The following is a 22474-nucleotide window of genomic DNA, read 5'->3' as shown; positions in this document are numbered from 1 at the left end:
TCTATGTTGTATTCTTTTGCTCAAAGCAGTCCCAGAGTCTGACCAGTTTTAAGGGAATGAACATAGACCCCACTTCTCATTGGGAAGAGTACCAAAGACTTTATGGCCATTTTTAATCTACCGTAATCTTCTTGTATATTGGGTCCTTCTAGAGTTGTCAAAAAAGTTGTCAGTATCTGCTATAACCAAGCCCTGCTCTGTTCCTTGCAGAAGTGTGGAAGATGCTTCTCTTCTTGTGGACTCTGTGTCACTTGGTATCCCAGCCACAAAGCAATATGATGAGTGCTTCATGTTTCCCACAGGCCCTTCAGCTTCAGCCAAGAAGCCCAACCTTGACTGCTAAACCAAGGCAGGGATAAGATAGAGAGCATCCTTTCCAAATTTTGTACTCTTCAGGCTCTGTGCCAACAAAATTTTCTCCTTATAGAACTCCTTCCCCTCTAGTAAATCAACTCATATCAACACTTCATTAAGTATGGACATCCTCTGAACTGCGGCTTAGCCCAAACTAGTAACAAATTATTTGTGATATCTGCAATCTTAATGTGCCTTAACTCCATGTCTGAGAAGCCTATTTCATGGACTCTCTAGCCTCTTAAACCAACCTATCTTATAAAAACAATATTTTATAAGATTGCCCATGACACTTTCCAAATACAGAGAATGCTATTCGAATTTTATTTCACTCCACAGCTCCATACTGTTCACTGGAACTGAACATCTGGGAAAAGAAATACTCTGTACACTAGGAAAGTGTTAAGTCAGCCAGGGAAAATCACTGGGAAGTTTTGCTGTTTCATAGTTGTGAGAATACTATTTTTGTTTTTTAAATATAAAAGTTCTCTATTCTCAAAAGCCTAAAAGAGAAATTATACCATCCACTAGTTCCCACTCCCCCAGGAACCCTGCATTGTTCCTACATCGTTTCAGTGACCTTTGTCAAAATGATCAGTGAAAATATGCCAGGTACTTTACATGTATAGAACACTAAGACACAGATCCCTTTGAACCAAAGATCAATTAAGTGTTGGAATTTGGAAGGTGCCAATTAATTTCACCTCTCTCTCCTCAAGATTCCAAATCAACTGAGAAACAGACATCAAGGTCAGATATGGATCAAAATATCTGCTCTTATTACTGGTAAAGCTGGACTGGAGGGTGGGTTTGATTTGACTTCCTACTTTTTCTCTTTAAAAATCTAGTCCTTGTGACCTGCCTATGGAGACAACTGGGTCTGAGGTATAGACACATATTTGGCTGCTCTGTGTAGGTTGGATTGTGGCCTTCCTCTTCCACATAGGGACATCTGGCCAAATCATGCAGAAGCAGAGAGACTAGAGAACCTGCAGCCCACGGGTAGTCAGAGTCTGCAGAGAGAGCCTTTGAGGCTGGCTTCCCCATGGTGGCCACTTCTTCCCCTAGTCTCACCAACTGGGTAACACCCCCCGCCCCCTCACTCCTAAAGGAAGAGAAGGGAAGAGAAGACATGAGTGAAAGCATCGTCCACATTTCTGAGAGAGTAGAATTCCCTAACTTGTGGGTCTATAGGAAAACACGAAGGAGAGAAAACGAATCTCCTATATGAAGTAAACATTTAGGGTAAAACACTGCTATGACATAGATAATGTAAAATAGGTTAGTCCTCTTCCAATACTGTTCTAAAGCGTTCCATCACATTCACAACACACATGCTATAAAATTTTCTCTAATATGTAAATATATATAATTCAAGTCACACAGACTTACTTTATTAAAATACATTATTAAGACCATCATCAAGAAAGTGAAAAGATAATCTACAGAATGGGAGAAAATATTTGCAAATCCTATATCTGACAAGGAATTAATATTCAGAATATGCAAAGAACTCCTACAACTCAGTAACAAAAAACAAGCAACCCAATTAAAAAATGGGTAAAAGACATTTGTCCGAAGAACATATACAATTGTCCAGTAAGCACATGAAAAGATGTTTAACGTCATTAGTCATTAAAGAAATACAAATCAAAACCACCACAAGATATCACTTCACACCTAACAGGATGGCTATAATTAAACACACACACATACACACACAGAGAAAATAACAAGTTTGGGCTTCCCTGGTGGCTCAGTGGTTGAGAGTTCGCCTGCCAATGCAGGGGACACGGGTTCATGCCCCGGTCTAGGAAGATCCCACATGCCGCGGAGCAGCTGGGTCTGTGAGCCATGGCCACTGAGCCTGCGCGTCCGGAGCCTGTGCTCCGCAACGGGAGAGGCCACAACAGTGAGAGGCCTGCGTACTGCAAAACAAACAAACTAAAAAACAAGTTTAACCGGGATGTGAAGAAATTGGAACACCTGTACATTGCTGATGGGAATGTAATATGGCGCAGCTGCTGTGAAAAACATTTTGGTGTTTCCTCAAAGACTTAGCACAGAAATGCCCTATGACTAGGCAATTCCACTCCAAAAGAACTGAAAGCAGGTACTCAAACAGATACCTGTACACCAACATTCACTGTAGCATTATTTACAGTAGCTGAAAAAGTAGAAATAACCCAAGTGTCCATGGACAGATGAGTGAATAAATAAAATGTGGTATATCCATATATTTGAAAATTATTCATTCATAAAAAGGAATGAAGTTCTGATACCTGCTACAATATGGATGACTCTTGAAAACATTATATGCTAAGTGAAATAAGCCAGACACAAAAGGATAAATATTACATGATTCTATTTACATGAAATACCTAAAACGGACAAATTCATAAGGGCAGAAAGTAGATTAGAGGTAACCAGGGAAGGGAGGAGTGGGAGTCTTTGCTTAATAGCTACAGAGTTTCTGTTTGGGGTGATGAAAAAGTTTGGGAAATTGATAGCTGTGATGGTTGCACAACATGCTTAATATAATTAATGCCCCTGAATTGTACACTTAAAAATGGTTGAGATTGGGCTTCCCTGGTGGCGCAGTGGTTGACAGTCTGCCTGCCGGTGCAGGGGACACGGGTTCGTGCCCCGGTCCGGGAGGATCCCACATGTCGTGGAGCGGCTGGGCCCGTGAGCCATGGCCGCTGAGCCTGCGTGTCTGGAGCCTGTGCTCCGCAACAGGAGAGGCCACAACAGTGAGAGGCCCGTGTACCGCAAAAAAAAAAAGTATATATTTTTTTACCACAATAATAATTTTTTTAAATAATGTATTCACACTAAATATTCCAGCTTACAGCAGAAAATCACACTATTCCTTATTTAAGGAATAAGTTTTAGTAAGACTTTAAACTTTACTACTAATACATTTTGACTATTCATTTTTAACTAAGTAAAGAGAAACAGGACAAAAATAAACATTCACTGGGTCAGAGATTTAGTCAGAATCAGGGAGTTGATAGATTTATGAGTCAAGTCAGAGGTGAAATTTTTCAGTTTTTTATACTTTAAAAGGTCATTCTTCACTGAATGCTAATATCATATATTAAATACAAATACAGGAGCTAGGGTCCAGAGGTTTTCTTGGTTCTTACAGTTGTAACTCCTTTGCACAATAGCAATGTAGCTACTTGCAAGATGGATACTGAGGGACAGAACGTTCTCAGCAACATTCGTAAGGCATTTCCAACCCCTCTTTTCCTCTTTGACCATCTGAGGATAGTGTTGACAGTGGCCACAGACAGATCTTTGTTACCTGCTTACCTGCTTACATCTCCCTCTCCCCCCCCCCATTAAAAATAATCGAGTCTGGTTTGGGAATCTGGATGCCTTTAGGGAATGAATGCTTTTTCCACATGACTATGTTTTCCCCACTGAAAATAGGGAAATATTTTTTCTCTGGACACTCCACAGGAATGGTTAAGTACCCTGCTGAAAGGAAAATCAGATCTCTGGGGTATAAGACATTACCAACATTAGAAACACTCATAAAAATTCTGTGTTTCCAGAATTTTTCCCTTTAGTCTAAATTATTATGGTCTGAGATATTTTTCAGTGGAAGGCGGAAAATAGCTTTTCTATCAAATTAAACATCCAAATTTCTCTGATATATTAATTATCAACAGCAAGCACTTCTATAACTCATTGCATGTCTCCCCCAGATTTCCTTTTTAGGTGTTTAAGGGTATCTGTTATTATCATAATTTTTCAAATAAAGAACCTGAGACAAGAGAGTCTATCTGCTTTGCCCAAAGCAGAGTGGACTCAGCACAGAACTCCTACACCCTCCCGACACTCCTAAGAGTACATTCTTCTTTATAATTAGAACAAATCCCAGGGCCCTGTGCATAGGAAAAGGACTGGAATGAACATTAAATATGAAATATTATTGGCTTATTGAACTACTAATGTTCCTATCATTCAAAAAGCTCATATTAAAAATGACTTGGTACAACAATTTTCTGCTACAGGTTAAGACTGTACCTACCCTAACAGCATAATAACTAGTACATTGATTAAATTAGTGCTCTATTTGCAATATGGAAATCACATTTTTCTTATTTAAAAAAGTATTTTGTCAGCAAATCTGAAACAGACTTCAGACTCCTTGATTTTTTTTAACCAAAACGATGCTACTACTTAAAATTTCTTGGGGGTAAGTGGCTGGTTTGTTGGGTGAGGTGGGGTGGGAGAGAGTATGGGAGATAGACATTAAGAGGTCATGGTTAGAGGCCTGCGTGAAGCCAAAAAGCCCTTTTACTTGAGACCTCATGTTCTTAGATCCACGTACAGAGAGGCAGAATGGTCCCACTATTCCATTGTTTGTTATGGTAAGATCCACAATAGATGTGAACCTTTGATTCATCCTCTCCCAATCATTTTTACAGATAAAAGCGTGAAGTCCAGAAGGCTAGTCCATAGCCAGAAGACTGGCATTAAAGGACAAGACTTTAAAATTGAGAATCACAAGCACCTTCTAAAGATGGATCCTGTTGATGAAAAACACTTTTCCAGCTGAGCTCCTGAATGGATGTAGGTATGCAAATTTGAGCATAGTCGTTAAGGAGAGATGAACTGCTCTGCTTACAAAAGAATTCTCCCTGGAGTTGTGGGCCTGGACAGGAATAGGATTGGGGGGGGGGGGGGAAGAGGTAGCCTGAGAGGCCCAGACTGCTGTGAGCTTCCCCACCACTCACAGTTCATCAGTGTACCTGAAAGTGCTGGCTGGGCATGAATTGCTAGCGGGACCTGGGGAAGGGATGTAGCTTCAAATCCAGGTTAACTTTAGAAACAGTCGGCAGGTACACATGAAGGGGCTGGGGACACAGGAGACCTTGAGAAAGTAAACCTCTGTGGATGGGCAAGAATTGCAAGGAAGTGTTGGGTTTCCACAATTCATAATATTAAGCTTTTTGTGTAGCAGCAAAACCTTGAATTGTTGGCCAAACGACACTAGTTAGCAGCACAATTAGTGCTAAAACATAGGTCTTTTGATGCCTGGTTCAATGACTGTTCACATCATCGTGTGTTTTTTAAGATATACAAAGGACTTCCTGGTCGCCAGGGATTTCTTCCTTGAAAGACAGCCCAGAGTCCAGCGCAAGGAGCTGCCTACACAGGAGAATAAATTCTGGATTCTAATAGCCCCCTGCTTCAGTACTAATTCTTTCTTCAACTTCTCAGTCTGATTTACCCTTTTACTTTTACTACTGCTGTTGGTATATGTCAGAAGCAGAACAGATCTGCCTCTAAATCTAGGAAGCAAGTGGAAATTCCAGCCTAGATGTTCAAAGAAGCCAGTAATATTAAAGTACTGAAGACACAGAACATCTAGTCATTGCAGCCTTCTGAATCAAACCTCTTTGATCTTAGTGATGACATTCATTTGCCTAAGAGGGTTATTACTCACAGAGTTGGCTGCTGCACAGGGCTCCGTTCTCAGACGGAGAAACCACTTGTAGTTTAACGTCTTACCTGTCACTGTCTTGAAATTCTTAACAATTTTATCTTTGACTGTGTGTTTTATAAGTGAAGTCCAATGGGACAACAGAGGAAGTGCTGGGGGATGGGAGCTTCATCTCGCATGTGGTCCTGCCCTCCGGGGAGAGAATCTCTTTGCTATCCTGTCTGCTCTCCCGCCCCTGCTCAGTGACCTCTGTCATCTGCCCTGGCAGGGGTCACGGCACAGCTCAGGAAGGGTTGGGGTTAGGTCCACACCCTCTGCACTGAGCTGGGACTGAGGCCCAGTGCCTGTGAGGGGTGCACTCACCCCACATATATCCCCATGGCTGAAGGAGCCAGACATTACATAGCAGATTAAAAAAACACCATGACAGGCCAAGAAAAAGCTTTTTCCTGCTTTTTGAACAGGGAGTCCCACATTTTCACTTTGCACAGGGCCCCACAAACGACATTCTTGTCTCTGATTAGATACCTTATCTGGCAATCTCAAACCAACACTGTTTCTAGATTCTTAACTAAATAATCACAACATATAGGTAATAATAACTCTATTTATTAAAACCATTCTTTGGTTTCAAGAACTCTTAATATTAAATATAAAATCAGATATTTTCAATAGTTCAAGAGGGAAAAAGCCTCTACATTGTTTTTGCCAGCAGGTCTCATTAACAATAGGAAGTTTGGATCTGTTGTTGTGGCTTGACAGTATGTTGCATGAAATGGAAAAATGATGGAATTTTTTTTTTTCCACTGAGGCAGCCAGGAAAAAGAAGGTACTTATTTCTCCACAGTGAAAATATTATCACTCCATATTTTCTATCACATTAGGGAAAGTTGAAAAAAATCTTGTTACTTCTCTCCAATGTTGGTGTTTGCTCATAAATAACTATAGTGTTTTTCCATTACCTATCTGGCACTATGTTAACCTGGACATAGGCCAGTGGCATCAGGGGAATCAAGAGGAAGTGTAAGAAACAGCTTTTTATTTCTTTTTAATTTTGTATCTGCTTCATATCTTAATATCTTACCTTAAGCTTGGCCAAAAGAAGTTCATGATCATGAAGAAGTTTTTTGGTTTCATCTTGATTGCTTCCAATTTCCAGAAGATTGGGCTGTGATTCAGCCAATTGAAGTTGTACCCACTTGCCACACTAAAAATAAAAATGAAATAAAATGTACTTTTAGTTCCTCTTGTTCCTTTCCTTTCACCCTTCTCCTTTTTATTCTTTTCTTTTTTTAAGTTTCCAGTTACACTGTGAATACTTTATTCTTTCCACAGAGATAGATAGGTCTTACATACATTGAAATAGAACAGGTCTAACATAAATCCATGCCCTGTCTTTCCTTCTTTTTTTTTATGCTTAGGATAAATTCCTTTCTCTTAGCATACTGGATATAAATTCAAAATTCCCAAATGAGGAATATATACAGATTATGTATTATTGAAGAGCACAAAATTATAGAATAATTCACACACTTTTACATTCTCTCACTCACAAAACTGAACTCAATAAAAATAGTGATCTGAGCAAGTAGGGTGCAAACTTCACCAAAGGGAAAAGGTTTCATAAATGTAAGGTAGGCTGATTAGTGTCTTTACACTGACCTTGCTGATCCAGCCAGAAAGAACAAACAGCAGATGAAGCAACTGATTTTTTGCTTATTCCAAAGTTAAAACAATATTTTCCAAATTTTGTTGAATATTCAATAAAGTATGTATAAAAGTGTCAGTGAAATTAGATGTGTGACAACTGCTATTTGAATGCAGCCAGCTTGTTTTCCACACTTAGGACCCTTTCATTGCTCCAAGATATAATTCATCATTGCATTTCCTAAGGAATTGCTTTTCTAAGAAGAAACAACCGATGAAGCAAGAGGAACCGCTATGAGGCATGTGCACGTGGCTAAGTGAATTGCTGAAGAGAAATGAGAAACCACATGTCTATTCTAGATCATTAGTGCCCTGAGACTGTTTAGAAATGAGAAGTCCATATAGAGCAGACACAGGCACTTCTACTCCCTTCAGATGGACTTCCCACTTTGAAAAGCTTGGGGTTTATTCCATATGGGATGGCAGTGAACTAAGGGAGCTGGGGAGGGAGGACGGAGGGAACATTCTTAGAAACACAGTTCAGTTAAAATAAGAGTTTCCAGTACAATTTTAGAGGTTTTATTTTCTTACTGTCAATTTACCTCTGATTCATAATTTACTCTGTATGCATTCTTCCTCATCCTACTCTAAGAAATGTTTCATATTTAAGGGAAAGAAAGTTTAACTTTTTTTAAAAACAGTAATTTTTCCTCTTTTCCCTCTCTGCTGAAATTTGCAGTTACTCAAAGCATCATAAAATCAAACACAAATTATCAATTTTGCTACTTTTGCTTCAGGCTTCTTTCCATGTCCACTCATTGCCCTTGAAAAGAACAGAGGTCAAGGGACACAGCAGAGGTTCTGTTTATGTAGACCAAGTCTTAAGAGCCCTGGGGAATCGGCCTGGGTAGGCACACTTTGCATTCAGTGCTTCTAGAGTGAATCATTTTGCTCAATGTCAAGTGCTGCTTTCCTGTTAATAATTTTCACATTAACATAAAGTTCGCAGCAATTAAGTGAAAGTAAACAGGCCTGTCATCTATGCTTCTTACAAAAGGCCAGAAAAGTCATTCAATTAAGCTTGGTGGGGCCCTGAAAGTAACAGGCTGTGGTGAGCACCAGCTTGTTTGCTAAATTCCCTTCATTAAACACTGAATTCCTGAGGTGGTGACTTGTCTAAATCCAAGCATAAGGCTTCAGGGATTTTTACACGACATATTCATAGGAAATAAAATCATGGACGCCTTCTTCAACCTAAAGATGTGTGGTCACCTTTGCAAATGAGCAAACTGTTTGACATAAAACATGCAAAAACCTTTAAGGGAAGTGCTTTTATAAATTATTTTCCTTGTAGATTTTATTTTTAATTTATCTCTGTGACCTGCCAGGGAGAGGAGAGAGAGATGCTGTGAGCACATGACAAAATAAAATAAAATAAAATGGAAAAAAAAAAAAACCTTTAAGCCCCAAGTGGCTTCAACTTCCTGCTGTTAAGGGCAAATTTGACACATGTCCTCAGCACTTTCCCCGTAGGGTCTTTATTCCCCCAACCATGTGACAAGGATTTACTAGTGTCTTTACCATGTCAGAACCAAAGCTGCAGAGGGCACGCGTCACAGTCTCTTATTAGGTGTTCCTTGCACTCATCATGCCAAAACAATGCCACCCCTTATCTGCTGGGACCCTCCTCTTCCCTCCTTCATCACATCCACTCTCAAAAATCACAGACATTTCCCAGGTCCACTGGACTCCAGCCTGGCAATCACGAACTTTTAATCACAAATGCTTTGTCTTTAAAAACCAAACTGAAAGTATATGATAAAGTTTGTTGTTGCTTTTTAGAAAAATCAAGCTGCTTATAGATGTTTTCTGGCTAACTGAAAGAGAAACTCTAGTAACTGGCTGAAACTTAGAGGTTTTTCTCTTAGTTGCAATTTAAGAAAGCAATAAGATGTACCTGCTGGGTTATTTTCTATATGCCGTGTACTGCCGATTGTGTGGAATGTTCTTTAGGATTATCAGCACACAGCAAGAAGCCCACAGCTACACAGAAAAAAGGAAGTTGTCAGCTTACCTTTATGATGGCTATAACGATTTTGGAGTCCCCAGCCTGCACAGCTACTGAACTGACTGTTGTCGTAGAAAACTCCTCACCAGGGCTTCCTTGGCTGGACATGGTACATTAGAACCAGAGTTTACGCTTTGGGTAGCCTCCGTACAGATGTGTGTCTGCTGGTCATTTCAGAAGGCAACCACCGGGGTTACTTGGATTCATTCAGGGCAAGAGCTCCCCTCGCACTGATTACTCTGCCAAAAGGAAAGAACAGGAGGTTAAAAATAGACAACCCCACTGAGTTTATCATGAGAGAGAGAGGAAAGAACGGGAGAGAATAGCCACACCCCTAGTATGGTAACACTGAACGCCTGTTATTTTGGCCATTATCTTAAATGCAGAGGGCAGCTTCTAGCTCTCTATCAGCTGATGTTTGATAGCAAATGGAAAAAGAATTACATCCTCACAACCCAAATTACTTTAGCCACTGAATCTATACAGTTTTGGTGGGCTTTGAAACCAGCCAGTCATTAACCTGGGTATCAATCTTCTCAAAATTTTTGAAGTCTCCTCCATGCAAAGAAAACTCCCAAAAATGTACTTTAAAAGTAAGTTCTGGTATTTGTTTTGGGATTAAGCCACAAAATTGTTTGAAATATCTTTTTGGATTAATCTGTTTTCCTAAAACTTACTGCCTTTTGTCAAATGAAATTTATATGAAATGGTCACATTTCCTGAGTCTCAGATTTCTTAGGGACATTTTAAAAAATATTTCAATGAGCAGTTATCAATAGATATCTACCAAGTCAGGATTTCTTTAAGACCATCTACTCCACTGAACAGTATTTTCAAGTCCAGTTGCCACAACTACTAGGAAGTAATATACTTTGCTGTTACTTTTAATTGCAGCAGGAAAATGTTTTGGGTTTTTTGGATTAAAGGTTAAGACTATGTATATTTCGCTACACTTTTTAAAAAAGGATAACATTGTACTTCAGATTCGGTTTTTACTTTTCCCCTATGCCTTGTGCAGGAAAATTATAGACAGCTTAAATCAGAGCCCAGGATCGGCAGATTAATCCTATTGCTAGAAACTCCGTGTGTGTTACAAGTTGTCGGTGGTATTAAACAGCAGCTGTTGGATTCCCTGTCAAGGAACAGCTGAAAATAACCCTGAAGCTTAGGTCAGAGGTCAGATGCAAACACATCAGAGATACTGACTCCAGAGCTGCTGGAGCCATCGGAAATCTCTGGAACAAAGCCAGAACAGAGGATATAGCAATAAACAGAGTTAAATGAGTCCACTCGCTGTTTAAACTCTTAGCTCAATTTAAAAGCACGATCAGGTTCAGGGCCAATATTCAGAAGGCTGAGTCAGCACCACTGTTTTGTTCTGCTAAGGTTCATGATAATATTCTTGAATCAAAGGGGAAATAGTGCTTTTACATATACTTTGGTTTCAGCAACTATTTTTTTTCCCAGAGCATATCCTGGCTGCTCTGCAGTTATGCAGCCATGACCTAGTTGCCTGCTGTTCCAGCGAAAGGAAACCACCCTGGATCCCAGTTCCTGGGCTCTGGGAACTTTACTTGAGGCCAGAAAGGGAGCATTTGGAACCAAGCTCGGGAGAGCAGATGACAAGAGACACCATGATGTAGGAAATATTGCAAATGGTTTCATTTTATGGCAGGGATGGGGAGCTTGCAGAGAGCCAACCCAGACTCTCTGTAGGGGCTGCCTCAGTGTTGAAGGCGGGCTCCTTCTGCTTTAGCAAATAGTTGGTCCAAACAAACGAAAACAAATTGAGTGAAACCAGTTTTCAGCTAACTGGCCTGAAGGAAAACCAAGAGTTGACAACTGTGTCACATAATCTCCACACCCTAAACTAAAATGCCCAGAGGAGCCTTGCTTAAGCCTTTGTGTACACGGCAAACCAGAACAGCAAACAGTGACCCGCACCCAAAATACACAGTGCACTTTCGCCCAAAGTTAACCCTACTGTTAGAAACTCAGTGTGTGTCAAAAGTTGCCTAAAGGCCCTCAGGAGGCGAAGGGAACTTTTGGCAGCAGGCTGCACAGACCACGGCTAGAAATGAGTGGTTATGTCCACAGAGCCCCACTTCAAGTGGATGATTTTGTAAAGGGTGTGGAGGGCAGTGTGGACTGTGTGGAATCACCGGCCCACAGGAAGGGAAAGGAAGGAGAGAGGTGGGGAGGAGAGAGAACACCGCTGAAAGTCTGATTAATTCCAAGGCTTAAGGGCAAAAGGAATTAGAAATATTTAAGACTTTGTTAAAAGATTAATCCAACAATTCAGCAGCAAAGGTAGTATCTATCTGTGTATAGATGACCTTTCTCTCCAAGCAGTCCCAGAGTGTTGCACAGAAAATGTTTTCTGCATTGGTGGACATGAGCAATAGTGTAAACTGCATATACGAATTTAAGTGGTTTCTAACTAATTTTCTTTTAATTCAAATTCTTGGCTTTAAAATCTTGAAAAGACTTGAATCACTTTTCTCTCCCCTTCCCTTGCTTTCTATTTCTTTCCTCTTCAACTCTTTAGTCCTTCTCCCTTCAGAAGCTCTGTTTTTCAGACCTCTCCATCCACATCTAGCTCATTTAGAACCTTGGTCTATACGTCCCTTTATCTAGCATAATATTTAATTGTAAGTTGCATTATTTGGAGAAATAGTTTGGAGAATAGTAAATATATTGTACTAAAGAAATTGCTACACTATAATTAGACTTTTTAAAGCTTTTTGAGCTTCAGTTTGTTTATACTCCACCTCCCCTATCATCACCAAAAAAAAAAAAAAAAAAAAAAGACAAAACAAAAACCCTTACAGGCATTCTCATATTCTTTGCAGTTTATAGAGGATCTTGCAGAGGTTATTATGTCTTCTCTGTTTATCCCTCTGGGAAATGTCTGTTTTTATACCAGCTGAATTTTAGTGAAAAATCCTCTGTGGGGAATCAAAAAGCTATAATTGGATTCTGTAGAATTGCAAATGGCACTTCTTTCCCCCAATTTTTCTTTATTGTGGGAAAATACACATAACAAAATTTACCATCTTAACTATTTTTAAGTGTACAGTTTCAGTGATATTAAGTATATTCATAATGTTGTACAACCATCACCACCATCTATCTCCATAACTCTTTTAATCTTATAAAACTGAAACTCTACACGCACTAGACAATAATTCCATTCCCTACTCCCCCAAACCTCTGGCAACCACCATTCTACTTTTGCCTCTATGATTTTGACTACTCTAAGTATCTCACATAAGTGGAATCATATAGTATTTGTCCTTTTGTGACTAACTAATCTTATTTAGCATAATGTCCTCAAGGTTCATCCACGTGGTAGTGTATGTCAGAATTTCCTATCTTTTTAGGGCTGAATAATATTCCCTTGTGTATATATTCCACATTTTGCTCATACTTTCAGCCACTGATGGACACTTGAGTGGCTTCCATGTGTTAGCTATTGTGAATAATAGCTAACCTTTGTTCTCTACCTTAATTCAGTTATTCTATCCAGAAATATCATTGTCTTCTTCCTTTCATCTATCCGATTCCTCCCATTGCTTAAGACCAAGATAAAGAATCAACTCCTTTTAAAAGTTGAAATACCTACTTATATTCCCCTTTCCTCAAAATTTAATTGTAATTCACAATTTAATAATTGCTTGAATTATAAACTTGTATTGTTTTCTATTTATTTCACTTCCATTGGTATTATTTCTTAACTAGATTTAAGGCTCCTTACATAAAGGAGTTATGTCTTAATGTCTTTTTTTTTTTAATCTTTGCAGACCACCTCAAGGGGTTATCGTAGAGAATAAAAGAGTTGCTTTACGTAAAGCACTTAGAAGAGGACCTGACATTTAGCAAATACTATATACACACACACACATATATAAATATGTGTGTGTGTATTAGTATACATATGGAGCACAGTACTAGGCACAGAATTAGTGCTTATAAATACTGGCTGACTGATTGAATCACATTAGTCATATAGAAAAAAGTTTTGATACAATTCACTCATTCAGTATTTACTCATGCAACCAATAGTTATGAGCATTTGCTACATACCAGGCACTTACACATTAGGAATATAGCAGTAAGCAAAACAGGTCTCTACTCTCGAAAGGGTGACATTCCTGTGAAAAAACACCATAAACAATGAAAAACATAACCAAGATAGAAATCCACAGTGATAAAAGCTAAGGGAAAACAACTGGTAGTGGTTAAGTAGGCTGAATCACAAAAGGTTATATTTAGAATTTGACAGAGAAATCAGGGGATACACTCAGGGTATTTCTATTGGAATACAGAGATTAACAGGAATAATAAACTGATAGTGATTCCAAAACAACAACAAGAAAAAGTAAACCATACAAAATGGCAAAGGCAATGGGTTAGGGGCTCTGAAGTCAGACTGCCTTTACCTCTCTGTGCCTCAGTTTCCTCAATGCAAATTGGAGATAACGGGAATAACTATGTCATATAGGTTTGTTGAGAGGATTAAATAAAATAACATTTGTAAAACACTTTAATGCCTGGCACATAGGTAGTGTTCGGATAGCTATACATGACCATTTCTAAGATAACATCCGTTAAGGGATTTCCTAAATCTAGTAACTGTCACAAAATTTGAAATAACTTTTTAAAATTAAGTTGAATTACAACACTTGGTAGGCAACCCAAATGGATGAAATATATTAGAGAGACATAAAATATGCATTACCAGGGAGGAAATATTCCAGTATAATCAAACGGTAAAAAATCTCAACGAGTCAGCAATTCTCTAGAATACCGTCTTTAACCATTCACTTTAGACCAAATTTTCCCTAACTCATCCTTTGTATTATGTAATACTCTTCCTGGCACCTCTCATTTATTTCTTGGTTTACAAGCACTGTCACTTAACATCCATAAGTAAAGTGAAGCTGCTCTTTCCTCTTAAAACAGCCTCCATTCTGGCCATCAACTTATTCTTCTATGTAGGTATTCATTTGTTCATTCACTGAGTATGATTAAATATCTAGTAGGTGTGAGGCACTGTTCTAGATGCCAGGCACACAGCAATAAGCAAAACAAAGTTCATCCACTGATGGAGCTTGCCTTCTGGTGGGGGAGGCACAGCCAACTAGAAAACAAACAAACAAGAATACATATATAATTATGTAAAGATGTAATCAGTGTTATGAAGAAAAATAAGGCAGAGTAAGAAGGTGACAGTGAACAGGGGAAGAGGGATAATACTTTAGGAAGGAGTCAGGAAAGTTCTCCTGAAGAGATGAGATTTGAGTAGAGACCAGGATTAAGTTAAAAAGAGCAAGATATGCAGATATCTTAGGGAAGAACATTCCAGGTAGCTGGGCACACTTGCTATATCTGAAAAACATCCAGTAGGTCAATGTGGCTGGAGCTAAGTGAGGATTGAAAGAAGAGGACACTGATAGAACATGATATCTACCAGGTAGGGGCCCAGTTTGCTTGGACAATCACGGTTTACATCTGTTTCCCTGACATAATTACTCTTAAGGCACCTTCCACTCTTCAAAGAGTCCTGTTTGGATGATAAATTATGTGGTAACCCTGCTATTATGCCAAGGTAAGGACTTTGGATTTCATTCTGAGAGGGATGGGACATTAATGTGAGGTTTTCATCCAAGGAATGACATCATTTGACTTAACATTGTTAAAGAAGCTCTTCATGGTGAAGAAACAGTAGGAGTCAAGAGTGAAAGCAGAGGTAGGATGAATTCCATAGCACCCAAAACACAAATGCCAGTACAATTCTCCTTTGGGATGTTTCTTTACAGACACTTAAGTTTTACTTAAGAAATATCATGACTCTTTTTTAACAGTTTTACATTCTGTGTACATTGACTGCCATAGAATTCCTTACAATTAAATGTACGTAATGACATAAATCCTTAGCTTCTCCATAAGACCTAGGAGAATAATTATAAATAAGCAACTTCAATATCCAGCAAATTTCCCTTCTATAAGTAGTAAGGAAAACAAAGCAAAACAAAACTTGGGAAAGTTCAAAGAATACCTAGCGTGGTCAAAGATCAAAGATGGCTGTACTTACTATAATTTTAAGCCATAGTTTACCAAAATGATGTGTGAAATGATAGCAGTATCTGTTCAACTATCATGTACATATTTTCCTAAAATTCTCTATTTAGACCAATGTATGATCTGGAAAACTGTCAAATACTTGTGTAGAGTTTAGTTAAAATAATCAGCAAATGTGGCTATGATTGATTTGGCAAAACTTTCTTTTCTGAATGGGAGAGATGTATATGATACTTCAAGCCAGAAAAGATTTTTTTAAAAAAATCACTGAAAAGCTTTCATGTAGAAAGTTTATTTTTAAAATTTAAACTCACACGGCTTTCTACCTGCATTGGGCTGTGCACCCAGGCTTCAGTGCAGCAGGGTTCTTTCTCTGATATAATTCCAGTTAACATAATGAAGTGTCCTGAGAGTTACCCTTTAGAAGGGAGGGTGAGTAAATGAGAAGACAAGAGTCTTAGTCAACTTGATTTTGGAAAATTACACTTTTGTTTTTCCTTACTGTTGCTAAACTCCAGTTGAGGCTGAGAATTTCCATCCCAGAGTAACTCCCAGGGAGGCCTAAAGAGCAGCAGTCCTTCCAGCTGCTTGGGAACCCAGCAGTGACACTAAGGGTGAGCTGCCACTTCTCCATGCAGCTATAATTTTTGCCAAGGAAGGAAAAATAATATAAAACTCAAGAACATAAAGATCACATAACCTCAACAAGATGGTGTTATCCATGGATTCTAAGCAGGAAGTATGCAAAAAATTAAAAAGAGAAAGTTTCTTTTTTTTAAATGACGTTTTATTAAGAAATACTAAGACCTAAAGAACTTAATGTATATGTGCATATATTTTGTATGTAATATACATATGTGTGTGGATGATTATACGTAGTAAGACTCTGTTTATAGTGTTATAATGGGCTTTCTCAGTTGTATGAGGTGATATTTCATCATTTACTGACAGTTTATTGGCAACAGTTTAAAGACAAAGCCATTTTTAATAGAATTCCCCTGTAGATTATGTTTTTAAAAACTTAACTGAGTTTCTAAAAATTTACTGTATGGTTTTTGAGATCTGCATCCTCAGTCCAAGTAAGAATGCCTCATACCAGCATTCATACAGAAGTCCCTTGCTATCGTTATCTTCATTTTTGTTAATACATCACTCACCCTAGTTGTGGAACCCACCTGAAAGGCAATGATTGTTGAGAATGTCCGGAAGGATAAAGAAGTTACTAACACCTGCAGCAAAAAGGATATTCATATACTCAGGCTTTTAGGAAAAGCAGGAAACAAGATGAGAGAAACTCAGAGAAATCTGGAAATCAAAAATGGAAACAAAAGTAGCAGGTCGTTTGTGCCCCACCCCATACAACTCACACCACTCTGAGCAAACCGGTTTCCTATCACAAATTCCACTCTCACAAAGGAAGGACTTCAAAAGCAAAGTCAATTTACTTTATGCAGAGTTTAGATTCTGCTCTGGCATGTCCCTGCCTTAAGCTCCTGCTATCAGGGTGAGTTAAAGGCCTCACCACTAATGTCTCTTGAGCACCTGCTGTACACGGGCCCTGATTTCCTTTATCAGCCCCATCCTCATTAAATCCCTTTAGGTTTGTAAAATTTATAACCAATTAATCTGGCTGGACCTCTCAACAACCTTGTACAGTTGGCCCTCTGTATCTGAAGATTTTTATATAAGGGACTTAAGCATCCGTGGATTTTGGTACCCACAGAAGGTCCTGGAAGCAATCCCCTGTGGATATCAAAGGATGACTGTACTATATTCAAGGCAGGACTGTTAATTCTGCCATATGAGTTGGAGAATTGAGGCTAGAGAAGTTAAAATGGCTTATTCAAGTTCATGAAGTGAGTGAGTCTAGAACCCAGCCACTTCCCTCTTACTCCCCTGCTCCAATGCCACAGGGAGTAAGTTCTATCCTAATGTTGGATGAAAAATTATACAGATGTCCATACAAACCAGCTAGGCCGCAAAAGTTGAGCATTCTCTGATAGAGCCCTCTGAGTCAGAACACTACACCAACCACCCTTAAAAGGCAACAACAGAAGTACAAAGCCACATATCTATTCTCAGCTTTCCCTATTAGAAAACTAAAGATAAAATACACACATGAAGCAATTTGGCCAGAAAAGCTTTATAACACAGGAAATATACAAAACTAAAATGTCCTGTAAATGACAAGAACCCTTTTAAAGAATTTTCCAAATCAACGTGAGCAATCATTAGACAGAACAGCTTTATGCATGGATGTAAATTAACATTATAATAAAACTGATTTGGGTTTGTGTCATAGTTCTTTTTCTGCTCTTGTTAAAATGAAATCACATTAAGGATTTATCACATAGACGAATGGAAATCAATTCTTTAGTAACATACACTATAGGATTGTTTAGTGATTTGTTTAGCCATTTGTATGAATTATGCATTGATATTCATCTTTCTTGGACTTAAAACATGAAAGTATCTGCTTTTCAAATGTCTGTTTAAAATCTATCTTATGTACTTTCAACTTCTCAGGTTCCTAATTCTATTTTATTAATTTCTCCATACTTTAAACAGCTAAGTGTAAATATAAATAATTAAAATAAGATGTGGTTTCCTTGGATTTTCTTTTTTCCATGTACCTCACTGATATTTAAGAAAAAAAATTCATGGGGAGGGGAAATAGCTGTTTTGAGCATTCATTTTGAAATTTACCAGTATGTTGAATATTCAGTCTATCTTTACTTGCCATTTCATTGGATTATGTCAGATAGATAAATTTAATACAGATAAAAAGTACAGGCATATATGACCATGTTTAAACATGGGCTGACTCCCTGAATACATGAATCCACTAACTTTGGCCTTTCCACTAGTTTTTCAGAACATATTTTGATGTAATGATTTCCAACTTTTAAACTACCACACTCTGGTCTAATCTGTGAAATTACTAACTCATCACTTCCTTCTTCTTGCCAATGGCATATCATGGAGAAAATTGTGTTGTAATATTAATTAGGTTTTAAAAGATGTTTGGGGAAAATATTTATATTCCTGTGGAGATGTTTAAAGATACTTTGAGGTATCACAAATTTTAGGCTTAGAAATATTAGTATTCCAACTATTTATTTTTTCCAGGCTTATTGAGATACACTTGACATACACCATTGTGTAAGTTTAAGGTATACAATGTGTTGATTTAATATATATACATATATATATTATTAGACCCTCAGAATTCATCTTCTAACTGGAAGTTTGTACAATTTAACCAACATCTATCCATTGTCCCAATCTCTGAGCCCCTGGTAACTACCATTCTATTCTCTGTTTCTGTGAGTTTGGCATTTTTTTTAGATTCCACATATAAGTGATATCATAATTTGTCTTACTCTGTCTCACTTATTTCACTTAACATAACACCCTTGAGGTCCGACCAGGTTGTTGTAAATGACAGGATTTCCTTCTTTCTCATGGCAGAATAATATTCCATATATATCACATCTCCTTTATCCATTCATCCATTGACAGACACTTAGGTTCTTCCTGATATTGGCTATTGTGCATAATACTTTAGTAAACATGTGAGTGAAGATATCTTTGATATTCTGGTTTTGTTTCCTTTATATATACACCCAGAAGTGGGATTGCTGAATCATATGGTAGTTCTATTTTTAATTTTTTGAGGACCCTCCATACTGTTTTCCATTGGCCGCATTACTTCCACTTCTACCAACAGTGCACAAGGGTTCCCTCTTCTCCAGATACATGCCAACATTTGTCATCTCGTCTTTTTGATGATGGCCATTCTAACAGGTGTGAGGTGATATCTCGTTGTAGTTTTGATTTGCATTTCTCTAATGATTAGAGATGTTGAACATCCTTTCATGTATCTGTTGGCCATCTGTATGTCATCTTTGGAAAAATGTCTATTCAGTTCCTCTATTTTTTAATGGGATCAGTGTTTTGGGGTTTTTATTTATTTTTTGCTATTGAGTTGTATAAGTTCTTTATATATTTTGTATATTAACCACTTATCAGACATATGCTTTGCAAATAACTTCTCCCATTCCATAGGTTGCCTTTTCATTTTGTTTATTGTTTCTTTCACTGTGCAGAAGCTTTTCAGTTTGATGTCACCCCACTTATAAATTATTGCTTTTTGGTGCCATACCTAATTTGTTGCCAATACCAATGTCAAGGAGCTTTTTCCCTATGCTTCCTTAGGATTTTTATGGTTTCAGATCTTATGTTTAAGTCTTTAGTCCATTATGAGCCACTTTTTGTGAAGGGTGTAAGATAGGAGTACAATTTCATTTTTATGCATGTAGTTATCCCAACATCAACTATTAAAGAGACTATCATTTTCCCATTGAATCTTCTTAGATTCCTTGTCAAATATGGGGAAGTTTATTTCTGGGCTCTCAATTCTGTGCCATTGGTCCATTGTTTTGATTACTATAGCTTTGTAGTATAGTTTGAAATCAGGAAATGTGATGCCTCTGGCTTTGTTCTTCTTTCTCAGGATTGCTTTAGCTATTCAGGGACTTTTAGAGCTATACAAATTTTAGGGTTGTTTATTCTAGTTCTGTGAAATATGCCATTAAAATTTTGATAGGGATTGCATTGAATCTACAGATGGCTTTGGGCAGTGTGGACATTTTAACAATATTAATTCTTCCAATCCATGAACACCTATCTTTCCATTTTCTTGTGTCTCCTTCAATTTCTTTCATCAAATCTTGTAGTTTTCAGTGTACAAATATTTCACCTCCTTGGTTAAGTTTACTCCTAAGTGTTTTATTATTTTTGATGCTAGTGTAAATGGAATTTTTTTTTCAGAACAAAGTTGTTGTTCATGTATAGAAATGCAACTGATTTCTGTATGTTGATTTAATATCATGCAAATTTACTAAGTCTGTTGATTAGTTCTCATAGTTTTTCTGGTGGAGTCATTAGGGCTTTCTGTATATAAGGTAATATCATCTGCAACAAAGGCAATTTTACTTCTTCCTTTCCAATTTAAATATTTTTTCTTTCATTTTCTTGCCTGATTGCTCTGGTTAGACTTCCAGTACTATGTTGAATAAAACTGGTGAGAGTGGGCACCCTTGCCTTGTTCCTGAACTTAAAGGAAAAGATTTCAACATTTCACCACTATTATGTTTGCTGTGGGCCTGTTGTATATGGCCTTTATTATGTTGAGGTATAGTCCTTCTATATTCAATTTGTTGACAGGTTTTATCATGAAAGGATGTTGCATTTTGTCAAATGCTTTTTCTGCATCTATTGAGATAATCATTTTTTATCTTTCATTCTATTAATGTGGTGTATCACATTTATTGATTTGTATAGGTTGAAATTTCTTGCATTCCAGAGATAAATCCTGCTTGATCATTATGTATGATCCTTTTAATGTGCTCTTGAATTCAGTTTGCTAATATTTTATTTAGAATTTTTGCATTTAAATGCATATTTTTATTATTATATAAATTTCAGGTGTACAGTATTATAATCCAGCATCTGTATACACTGCAAAGTGATCATGACCACAAGTCTAGTTACCATCCTTCACCATACAAGTGTGACCCCCTACCCCTACTTTGCCCACTCCCCAACCCCCTTCCCCTCTGATAACTACTAATCTGATCTCTGTATCTGTGAGTTTGTTTTTGTTTTATTTTGTTTGTTCATTTGCTTTGTTTCTTATAGATCCCACATATTAGTGAAATGATACGGTATTTGTGTTTCTCCATCTGACTTATTTCACATAGCATAATACCTTCAAATGTTGTCACAAATGGCAGGATTTCATTATTTTTTATGGCTAAGTAGTATTCCATTGTGTGTATGTATGTATATATACACACATCTTCTTTATTCATTCATCCATTGATGAACACTTAGGTTGTTTCTATATCTTGGCTATTATAAATAATGCTGCAATGAACATAGGGGTGCATGTATCTTTTCAAATTAGTGTTCTCATGTTCCTCAGATAAATACCCAGCAGTGGAATAGTTGGACTATATGGTAGTTCTATTCTTAATTTTTGAGGGCTCTCCATACCATCCTCCATAGTAGAAAACAGTGTATGAGGGTTCCCTTTTCCTCACATCCTCTCCAACATCTGTTATTTCTTGTCTTTTTGATAATAGTCATTTTATTTTATTTTATTTATTTATTTTCTGCGGTACGCGGGCCTCTCACTGTTGTGGCCTCTCCTGTTGTGGAGCACAGGCTCCGGATGCGCAGGCTCAGCGGCCATGGCTCACGGGCCCAGCCGCTCCGCGGCATGTGGGATCTTCCCGGACCAGGGCATGAACCCATGTACCCTGCATTGGCAGGCGGACTCTCAACCACTGCACCACCAGAGAAGCCCGATAATAGCCATTTTAACAGGTGTGAGGTGGTATCTCACTGTGGTTTTGATTTACATTTCCCTAATAATTAGTGATGTTGGCCATCTGTATGTCTTCTCTGAAAAAATGTCTATTCATATGCTCAACCCATTTTTTATTTTATTTTTTTATTTTTCTACCCATTTTTTAAATCTGCAAATAGTAACAGTTTTACTTCTTCCTTTCACTTTGAGCTTTTCACTGAGTATGATGTTATCTGTGAGTTTGTCATATATGACTTTTATTATATTGAGGTATGGTCCCTCTATACCCACCTTGTTGAGAGTTTTTATCACAAATGGATATTGAATTTTATGCATCTATTGAGATGATTATATAAATGTTATCCTTCATTTTGTTAATGTTATGTATCACATTGATTGAGTTGCAGATCTTGAAACATCCTTGCCTCCTTGGAATTTAAATTCCACTAGAGGGTGGCGTATAATCCTTTTAATGTATTGTTGG

The 22474-nt window shown here is 37.8% G+C and overlaps 1 protein-coding gene across 15 annotated transcripts in view; it reads right to left on the bottom strand.

The window, feature by feature from the left end:
- Positions 1-19319, bottom strand: part of CCDC141 (coiled-coil domain containing 141) — a 259530-nt gene extending 240211 nt beyond the window's left edge. For 12 of the 15 annotated variants that reach the window (XR_003793967.1, XR_003793968.1, XR_003793969.1 and 9 more), the window contains exons 1-4: positions 16790-19319; positions 13628-13684; positions 9537-9769; positions 6900-7022 (exon numbers count right to left, since the gene is read on the bottom strand). Coding sequence is in view for 11 of the 15 variants with exons in the window: in XM_029225422.1 (XP_029081255.1) it covers positions 6900-7022; positions 9537-9638 (225 nt within the window). In the remaining 4 variants the exon portion in view is untranslated. Of the gene's footprint in view, positions 1-6899; positions 7274-9536; positions 9770-12359; positions 12479-13616; positions 15426-16789 lie in introns of those variants that run through there. The other 3 variants (XM_029225419.1, XM_029225418.1, XM_029225428.1) reach the window with 3 other exon arrangements.
- Between the last annotated feature and the right edge of the window lie 3155 nt (positions 19320-22474).

Source organism: Monodon monoceros, unplaced genomic scaffold, assembly GCF_005190385.1.
Source record: "Monodon monoceros isolate NGI ecotype Baffin Bay Population unplaced genomic scaffold, NGI_Narwhal_1 Super_Scaffold_16, whole genome shotgun sequence".
Lineage (NCBI taxonomy): Eukaryota > Metazoa > Chordata > Mammalia > Artiodactyla > Monodontidae > Monodon > Monodon monoceros.
Note: the sequence above shows the minus strand (reverse complement) of the source record. Positions and strands in the feature narration are given on the sequence as shown.